At 33.6% G+C, this 9,226-nt stretch overlaps 2 protein-coding genes across 2 annotated transcripts; one reads left to right on the top strand and one right to left on the bottom strand.

Annotated features, from left to right (window-relative positions):
- Positions 1 to 3,675: 3,675 nt before the first annotated feature.
- LOC110718981 (pentatricopeptide repeat-containing protein At3g26630, chloroplastic-like) lies at positions 3,676 to 5,095 on the bottom strand. Its single transcript, XM_021897917.1, has 2 exons — positions 5,059 to 5,095; positions 3,676 to 4,634 (listed from the first exon to the last, which is right to left on the bottom strand). The coding sequence occupies exons 1-2, from the start codon at positions 5,093 to 5,095 to the stop codon at positions 3,691 to 3,693; spliced, it is 981 nt and encodes a 326-aa protein (XP_021753609.1). The 3' UTR covers positions 3,676 to 3,690.
- LOC110718806 lies at positions 4,975 to 8,093 on the top strand. Its single transcript, XM_021897718.1, has 6 exons — positions 4,975 to 5,151; positions 5,394 to 5,500; positions 5,600 to 5,669; positions 6,530 to 6,639; positions 7,130 to 7,244; positions 7,696 to 8,093. The coding sequence occupies exons 2-6, from the start codon at positions 5,440 to 5,442 to the stop codon at positions 7,772 to 7,774; spliced, it is 435 nt and encodes a 144-aa protein (XP_021753410.1). The 5' UTR covers positions 4,975 to 5,151; positions 5,394 to 5,439; the 3' UTR covers positions 7,775 to 8,093.
- The last annotated feature ends 1,133 nt before the right edge of the window (positions 8,094 to 9,226 follow it).

Genomic DNA, 9,226 nt, shown 5'->3' with positions numbered 1-9,226 from the left:
ACCTCTTTTAATTTCTTTTGTGACTTATTCGTTAGAATATTATATTTTTAAATAGTTATATGTGATAATTTATTTTGGGACTAATCAATTTATTACATGGTTATGACACACACAAAATGTGCATAATTACACTTCTACATTGAATTTCTTTGATTCATCTCATTCTATGAAAGAGTATTAAATTGACTTACTTCTTTCAATCTATAATTATGAATGAGAAATCAATAATAATCATGTTTCATAAATGTATCATCTCATAATTAAATTATCATTTATTATCATGCTTGTAAACATGTCATTAAATAGAATTTATCAAACAATCCAAGAATCATAATCTTCTTATAATGATGACACTTTAATTTTCAAATTATATAAAATACCTATTAAGATACTATGCGAATATTAAAAAATCCATACATGTATACATACCAAATAAAATTATCAACCACTTAAAAATCATCTCACTCGATTCTCCTATATCGTAAAAATAATTATTGTCAAAATAAAATTGCATAATTAAAATATATTAAGCCTAAAACAAGAAAAACCTTCTCATGTAAGAAATAAAAACTTGTAAGAAAACTTCTAAAACAACTACTATCACCAGTAACACATACACATCTAAATCCCTTCCAATTCAAAGTGGAATCTTGATTTTGATAACTTTATATAAACTATTACTATAAAAAAAATAACATTCATTAAGATATCTTTATATAACTACAATTATAATTAATTCAAACATTTAATGCAAGAAAAATAATTCCTCCATTTTTTAAAGTGGCATCAATTTTAATCGGCATAATTTGTTACGAGATTGACTTGAATTCTATAAATAATATGCACAAAAAAATTGATACATTGTATAAAATTTCATAGTATTAACTAATTATAATAAATATATGATCAAAATTATTAAAGGTAAAATAATGTTATGTATCAACAAAATGTATATTAAAGTGTTTCAATTACTTTAGGATGATTTTTTTTTACAAAAACTTTAGGATGATTTTTGTAGGGTACCCCTCCGTATTTTATTGGTTATTATCAGATTTTAAATATTATTCATAATACTTCAACCGTTTCTTTTTATTGGTTATGTTTAAATTTTAAAAGTTATTCATAATACTCATTCCGTCCCAAAATATATGAGACGTTGGACTTTTTTCACTATATATGTATTAGTTTTGATCATATTTTTTTACTAACATAATAAAAACTTATTTTATCATAAATTATGTTGTTAAATAGGTATATATATAAAGTTTCAAAATATAATTTTAAAATAATTTTCATAATAATTAATTATATACAAATAAATTCAAAATAATGCATTGACATGCGTGCAATATTGACTATGTCATGTATTCTGGGATAGAGGGAATTAGATAATATTTAAATTTACTCACAAAAGTAAAAGAGTCGTGTGAGATCATGTTTGATTCATCTCAACAAATGCTCTATTAATATTCAATCGTTATAATTTTAAAAAGTATGTAATGAATAATAATCAAATGTGTGTATTGAAAAACGTGTAAAAGTCAAAATGTATCCAATAAAAAGTGAAGAAGGGAGTATTATACTTTAGATATAGGGTAATTTTGTGAAAATTAAAGATAATTTTACCAACAACTACCATTATAATGACTACTTTGAGAACAACTAACTACCATTTATTTATTTATTTTTTTGTAAGAAAAAAATCTAAAAAAATCTACCACAAAAACCTTGAGTAACACAACTGCATTTAATTTCTTGGCAATAATCTCCAATCGAGGGAGCTAAAAAATCGGTCGTTTCAACGACAAGGGAAGGGAGGAGGGGCAGTTTCATCGACCTGAGAAGAGAGGGGCTATTTGGGGGATGGGGGAAGGGGGGTGGTTTCGATGGTGTAAGTGGGTCGCCAGAGTGTTTTTAGGGGTAGAGAAGGGTTGACTGGCTGTTATCGGTTGCTAGGGGAGGCGGGCGGTCGAATTTCGGTCGGGCCGGGGGTTGGGGCTAAGGGGAGGAAGGATGGTAGCTGGCTGGGAAGGGTTTTTAATTTTTTTTTTCTTTTTTTTACAAAAAAAATTTGGACCAATTATGTTGTGACACATCACATATTGCTTTTACAAAATGAAAATCACCCTTTCTTTAAGTCACTGGTTAATCGATCTAGTGGAAGAAAATCAACCCAAAAGTTTGTAGTGCTCTCTAATTAACGTAATTTGGGATTATTGAGAGTAAATTGCTGAAAGTTCGGATTAATAAATTATAGTGAATTTTTCTAAAAATTAAAACTTAGATTTTCGAAGCATTCAATATAATAGATCGAAAAGCGAAGACAGGTCGAATTCAGGGTAAATTGGAGGATGAAATGGAGTCGTTTGACTCTTGAAATTGTCGTTTTTAATCTCTTTAGTTTTAAAAAAAATGTATTCCTTTAGTGGAAGTGGTTTTACTTATATTTGTTGGGAGATGTAGCAAAATTTCAATTTCAGATTTACATAAACGCGTAGTAGGTGTTGTTAAACTCATTTGTATGTGATATCGGTAAAAGTCATTACAACATCATGACCTTGTATGAGAATATATGCTCCCTCTGTCTCACAATATAGTTTTTGTTTTCCTATTTTAGAGACCCAAAATGTTGTTCCTGTTTCTATTTTTGAATAGTATATAAAGACCATTATACCCTTAATTTTTACTTTATTCATTGAACTTCCTAATTTACCCTTAACTTATCCACTTGCATTGTACTTTTTTCGCTTTCTCTCTCTAACTTTTGTCTATATTTAACTTTTTACCTTTTTCCCCTTATATTATCCACTTGCCTTGTACTTTTGTCTAGTTCTTTTCCACTTCTCCTCCCATTTCTTAAATACCGTGAAAAAAACAAAATTGGAACTATATTATGGGACAGACGGAGTATAAGATATGGTTTTGTCAGATTACAAAGAAATGTGATTGACATGTATGAAGCATATATCTCAAGAGGATTTTATACATTAAAATTATTAGGGTCCCTTAATGTAAGACATACTGATTTTGGGTTGTTTCCGTCATTTCACCAACATTCATAGACTTTTAATTGTATGTTAGAAAATATCTTGCACAACACGAAACATCATCACCAACTTCCCTCGTTCTATCAATAGTCTCATCGCATATTTAAATGTATATTGGTAAGCCTTATATGCGTTGTCCTTACTCGTTGTAATAACTAAATAGTAAATGTCGTTAATGACCTTAATTGATATTGCGTAAGGGCTTCTTATGCCAATAGTAACTTATGTTACTTACTGTCCTTTTGTTTGTTGTAAACTCAGTTTAATTAAGGTAATTTTAGCTGTTTTTTTTAAAAAAAAAACTCTTAAAAACTTTCAAAGAATTGATACAAGCTTTGACATATAGAAATATCAAAAAATATTGGGAAATTATCAATAGTACACCCAAGGTTTGGGCCTTTATCAATAGTACACATGCTAAACTATTGTTTATCAGCGGTACATGCAAGGTTTTATACCATTATCAGACGTACACCTACCGTTAGACAAACGTTAAGAAAACGTTAGTTTTGGCTTTTTTAACTTAAAAACTGACACGTGGCGGCCTGTGATTGGTCCAAAAAAATAAAAATAAAATAAAATTTTAAAAAAAGTTAGATTAATAAAATAAGATAATTTTTTTTAATTTTTAATTTTGATAATTTTATTTAAACAACATTATTTTTATTTTTTTCCTTTTTTTTCCTACCTCCTTCCTTTCTCTTTCCTCCATCCTTCCTCCTCCTCCATAACTTCCAGCAGTCAACCAGACATCCCACCCCCCTCTGACCACCCTTCCCCTTCTCTTTCCTCCTTCCTTTCTCTTTCCTCTTCCCTTCCACCACCATAAAATAAGACTCCCCAGCTCGGTACACGCTCTCAGCAAACTAACAAGAGTAAACTCATTAGGTTTCACTCCTTCAACCTGCATTTGGGAGAACAACTCGAACGCCTCTTGAGGCCTCCCATTCGACACATACCCATTGATCATAGCAGTCCAAGAAACCACATTTCTCACAGGCATTTGATCAAACAGTTTTCTAGCACAATCTAACTCCCTAAATCCAACCAAACCCGAAACCATCGTAGTCCAAGACACAACATTTTTCACAGGAATTTCGTCGAACACCTTGCGTGCACACTCTAAACTCCCACATTTCAAGTACATATCCAAAAGGGTATTCTTAACAAACAAATCTTTACAATAAAACCCAGATTTAATAACAGAAGCATGAACCTCCTTACCCTTTTCAACAGCCGAAGAAGCAGCGCAAGCTTTAATGACAAAAGGGAAGGTGAATTTATCAGGTGGTACCCCAGCACATATCATAAGATTGTACAAAATGAGAGACTTTGAAGAAGAAGAGTTGATTGTATGAGCTCTGATGATGAGATTCCAGGAGAAGGTTGAAGGAGATTGAATTCGATGGAAGATTGAAGAAGCGCAGTTGAGATTGCCAAAGGAAGAATGAAGGTGGAGTAACTGGGAGGCAAGAATTGGGTTGGTAGAGAGATTTGAACGGATGATTTTAGCATGGATTTGGGTAAGATGTTGTGAGTTAGTGTAGTTTTGAAGGAGAGGCTGGAAGTTTGGAGGAGAGAGAAAATCTTATTTTATTAATCTAACTTTTTTAAAAAATTTATTTTATTTTTATTTTTTTGGATCAATTATAGGTCGCCACGTGTCAGTTTTTAAGTTAAAAAAGCCAAAACTAACGTTTTTTTTAACGTTTGTCTAACGGTAGGTGTACGGCTAATAATAGTATAAAACCTTGAATGTACCGTTGATAAACGATAGTTTAGCAGGTGTACTATTAATAAAGGCCCAAACCTTATGTGTACTATTGATAATTTTCTAAAAATATTTTAAACATATTTACATAAAACCTTTATAAAGTCCATCTGTCTCATAATTAGACGATCATATAAAAACCCGCCTCATTTATTTATATTATAACTATGGCGGGTCATGGCTTTTAAAGGCCTCCATTTCTATGTCCTAAGTCTCTTGAGTTATTTCATTGCAGCGCACTCAAGTTCTCCATTGAAGCGCACTCAACGTTCTCCATCGAAGCGTTCTCCGTTGAATCTAATTCTTGTATCCCCCATTGAAGCAGCTTCTAAGGTAAGTTGTTTGTTGTTGTTATCATCACATCAATTTCACAATCTAGGGTTTATATTTGATCTAATCTAATTTAATTATCAGTGCTTTAAGTTTAGGGTTCGCAAATTCTTAGATTATGAAACATCATATCCAAAAGAAAGAAAATTAGGAGCGTAATTTGATTATTGAATCAAGTATCCCTAAAATTATGTATTTTTCGAGATAATTCAATATGAAATCAAATCTCTTTTCCCTGGTCCTAGGGCGGTCGCCCCTCCTGCCCTGCCTCAGGGACGGGCCTGATTATGAATGGATTGGACTGCTGTTCATAGATTGTGGGATAAATGGGCACCTGATTATGTAGGTTCAGGTTAGAAATATTGATTTTCTGGGTTTGAATTGGTTTTTTTTATTTAAATTCTTATTAATATACATGAACAATTTGTTGAATCTGCTTTTCAATTTGTAGGGCAACCTTTAAAGGCTGCATTACTTGTCAACTATGATCCTACAGGACCCTCACGCCTCTTATCAACCATGTATGACATTTTATTATTTTGCAGTGATTTTTGCATTTGTTTTGATTCTTATAGTTTTAAACTTGAAAAGTTGAAAGCACATACTTTTCACTTCACCTCAAGTAGAAGTACCTGTGTCGAATCCCCAAAATTAGTAGAATACTCTTACACTTAATGTTGTGCCAAAATCATGGAATGTTTTAACAAAGTGGCCAAGCCGAGCGCCTGGACATATACCCATGTGGGCCATGACTGACCCGAGTACCCGAGTATAAGTAATGTAGCATGGAGGCAAAATTATAGTTAGTTAATTTGCCCATCGATCTCTTAATTGTCTTGAATATAAATGATCACTATGTTGTTTCTTGTATCATTGGGATGATTTGAAAAGGAAACAGTTTTCTTTTGCCTAACTTGATCATATAAATGATTCTTTGTTTCAAGGACTATGTTATTTGGCTTGGATTGTCTTTTAATCTCAAGCGTCCCTGTTGGATATTCCATATTCAATACTCCAATAGGTGTGAAGACTTGATAGTTTCTATTTAACTCAAAAAAAATCAAAACAGTCGATAATAGGGTTGTATAGGGCCTAATGCTGTGTAACATGGTTGAAGATAAATTGGTAGAAGGATAAAATATGTGTTGATCAGAGGTTATGACTTTGACAGTTTTGCACTGGCACCTAACAGCAATCTGCATATTGACGCATCCAACATTGTTAAGCTGTGCAAATTTCTGAATTATGTTCCCGTTTATCTAGTAGCTCAAAAAAGGAGATTAATGTAACACTAAGAATTTTTAATTTTTTTCATCGTACTTCTGTTAGCTGTACTTTGAAAAGGCATATAGCTTGCTGATGGTTGATTTGGCATTTGCAGCGCAGAGCAAGAAGGATATAGAGCAGATCCTATTGAACTAAGTCAGTTTGTAAACTTTGTAAAGCGCAACAAGTTGCAGACTGAGACCTTCCTCCTTGGGCCAAATGAATGTGAGTTGTGCTCAACTAATGACTACAAATCAATTTCTATTGTTTGGAAGCAACAACACAAAGAGAACCTTTGTTTTTAAAATCTGACTTGAAAGTTTCTTGCTCTCTGTTGTCCTCCGTGATCAATAAAGATGTATATCCGACTGTGTTATTACCTTGGACAATAGCCTAGGGAAGCCTACGTAGTATGCCTCAGCTGTTGTAGAATCGCAGCTTTAATTTTGTAGCTTTGATGAAAAGTTCTACTCCCTCAGATACAATGATATTGATATGTATTGAGTAATCTTCTCCTTAAATCAATGAAAATATGTTGCATATTATAGGTTGTGAAAATGATGTTCAGTACCCATATTGTTACTATTCTTAAATTAATAAGGATCTAAGTTATGACTTTCAAATTAAGTTGTGGAAGTGCAATTTTTGGTTAGATGTTACGGCTTCTAGTACACTACTGTTTTGGCCTTCTTAACCCCTGGCATTTTCGTTGTAGACGTGGTAACTTCAATTCATGAGAACTGGTTTCATGCAAGGTGCATGAACACAACAAAGCCCTCAGGTGAAGGTGTCGTGGTGATGCAAACAGCAGCATTTCTCTTAGTAGCCTTGTAAGTATAATAATCCATTAATCTATTCATACCTACTGCATACTATGGAGACAATGTGTTCCTATAATACTTCCAATTAGATCATAATCATACTTAGAATGCAAATTGCACATTCAAGTGAATATGTACATAGCAGTTCTTTTGTTCCTCACAATCAACAAGTCACAAAAAAAAAAAAAAAAAAAAAAAAAAAAAAAAAAAAAAAAAACAATTAACAGTTTGTCCCTTGAATACTGCCAAGTAGATCATCATATTTAGAATGCAAATTGCACTTTCAAGTGAGATTGTGCATAGCAATTCTTTTGTTCCTCACATTTAATGACAGTTTGTTCCTAGAATACTGTCAAGCAGATGATCATATTTCGAATGCAAATTGCACTTTCAAGTGTGTTTGTGCGTAGCAATTCTTTTGTTCCTCACATGTAACTTCAATTTTCATCATGTTACACAGATATGAAGGGTCAATAGGATCCGCGTCGTGTGCTGCTGCTGATCAGTTTGCAACTCAGCTAAGTCGAAAGAGCTTTTGACTTCAAATTGTTAGGGTGAGCGCGGAAATGCCAGCATCTTGTAAGAGTTTTTAATAGTGAGAAAAATATTTTCCAAGAAAGGTGATTTCCCATTTTCTTGGGTTTGGTTTGGGAAGAATGGGAAACAGGTTTCCCAATTGTTAAAAATACTAGTTCTCTGCAGGGTGTAAAGCATTTTTTCTTCGTAAGGGAAGCCATTCCTTTTGTTTATCTTACATTCCTCTTTCCCTTTTCCCCGTACCATTTCCATTTTTCATTTTGTCCCCAACCCTTCTTGCAAGGAACCAAATACATGAAATTAATTTTCAATTGTGGTTTATCTTTTTTAGATTCTTAAAAAAGAAAAGAGCACTTTTGTCTTAAACTAAATTTCTTATAATGATAAAAGTTGCTAGATGAAATAAAACGGCATTGCAGAGGTCATCTTATAAACAAAATGTAGCACTAGTAATCTGAGAACAGCAGGGCAGTTTAAGAGGGAAGGCCTGGATTAGTCCTGGACAGAGAGATTCAGAGGATGTGGCTGTGCAACATACATGAAAATTAGGGATATAACTAAATTTGGCTAGTCCTTCCTGCCTTGGGGTCACTAGGCACTACATCTTCTTTCTCGTCAGGCCAAAGCAGTTCTTCAGTTTAAGTGATTTTAGGGAAGTGAGCTGGCACATTGTGTCTGGCAGTGAGTTCAACTTAGAGCAGCTGGATATCACTAGCAACCGCAAATATGTGAAGCAAGGGAGCCATTCTGGGAGAACTGTTGATCCGTAGCATTGTGATAGAGACAGGTACTCAAGAGCAGTCATGTACTAGAATGCTGTTGGAATTCACTCCAGGCTCGGAAGTAGAAAGACAGTAAAGGAAAAGCGGAACTGAAGAAATTTCCATGGCATCCCTTCCTCCGTGCCCTCATGCTCTTGAGGATTGCCAGGTCTATGCTCTTCCAAGTCCAAATTGTTAGCCTGCATAATTGAGAGGTTATGCTGGTTGGTCAGCTCAATTCCCCATCTATAAACTCTGCAGGTTTTCGAGATGCTTTAATCCTCCTGATGGATTCTGGACTCTCCCACCTCTTTGTTATGTTATAGTTGGGAGTTTTGGTAGGTTGGAGAGATGATTCCATCTTCAAACAGACTCTTCAGGTGGTATCAACCAGAAAGTCCTCAGATCCTCCAAAGTTGGATATTAGGAATTTTCATGGAAATTTACATTAGTTCGATGTTACAATTCGGAAAATTCAGGTGTCTTAGAGGGAAGCGTAGCAACTCTGAAACTTCTAACAATCAGAAAATTGTTCTCTTGCTTTATTTTGAGAACACGGCAGCATTAGCCTAAAATTTTACGTACATAAGTTCTTGTATGTGCAAGATTCTTGGATTGGGACTTAAAATTAGCACCGTGGCAATGAACTCACATAGTCGTGTATTACAGACACCCTTATCCAACATTGACCAG

The sequence above is a fragment of the Chenopodium quinoa genome, unplaced genomic scaffold (genome assembly GCF_001683475.1).
Source record: "Chenopodium quinoa cultivar QQ74 unplaced genomic scaffold, ASM168347v1, whole genome shotgun sequence".
NCBI lineage: Eukaryota > Viridiplantae > Streptophyta > Magnoliopsida > Caryophyllales > Amaranthaceae > Chenopodium > Chenopodium quinoa.
Note: the sequence above shows the minus strand (reverse complement) of the source record. Positions and strands in the feature narration are given on the sequence as shown.

Coding starts and splice junctions, on each gene's coding strand:
- LOC110718806 (XM_021897718.1), top strand. CDS start 5,440: ATGGATTGGACTGCTGTTCATAGATTGTGGGATAAATGGGCACCTGAT. Junction 6,640..7,129: donor CCTCCTTGGGCCAAATGAAT/GTGAGTTGTGCT, acceptor TTTTCGTTGTAG/ACGTGGTAACTTCAATTCAT. Junction 7,245..7,695: donor GCATTTCTCTTAGTAGCCTT/GTAAGTATAATA, acceptor CATGTTACACAG/ATATGAAGGGTCAATAGGAT.
- LOC110718981 (XM_021897917.1), bottom strand. CDS start 5,095: ATGGAGAACGTTGAGTGCGCTTCAATGGAGAACTTGA. Junction 4,635..5,058: donor CGCTTCAATGGAGAACTTGA/GTGCGCTGCAAT, acceptor TAATAAAATAAG/ATTTTCTCTCTCCTCCAAAC.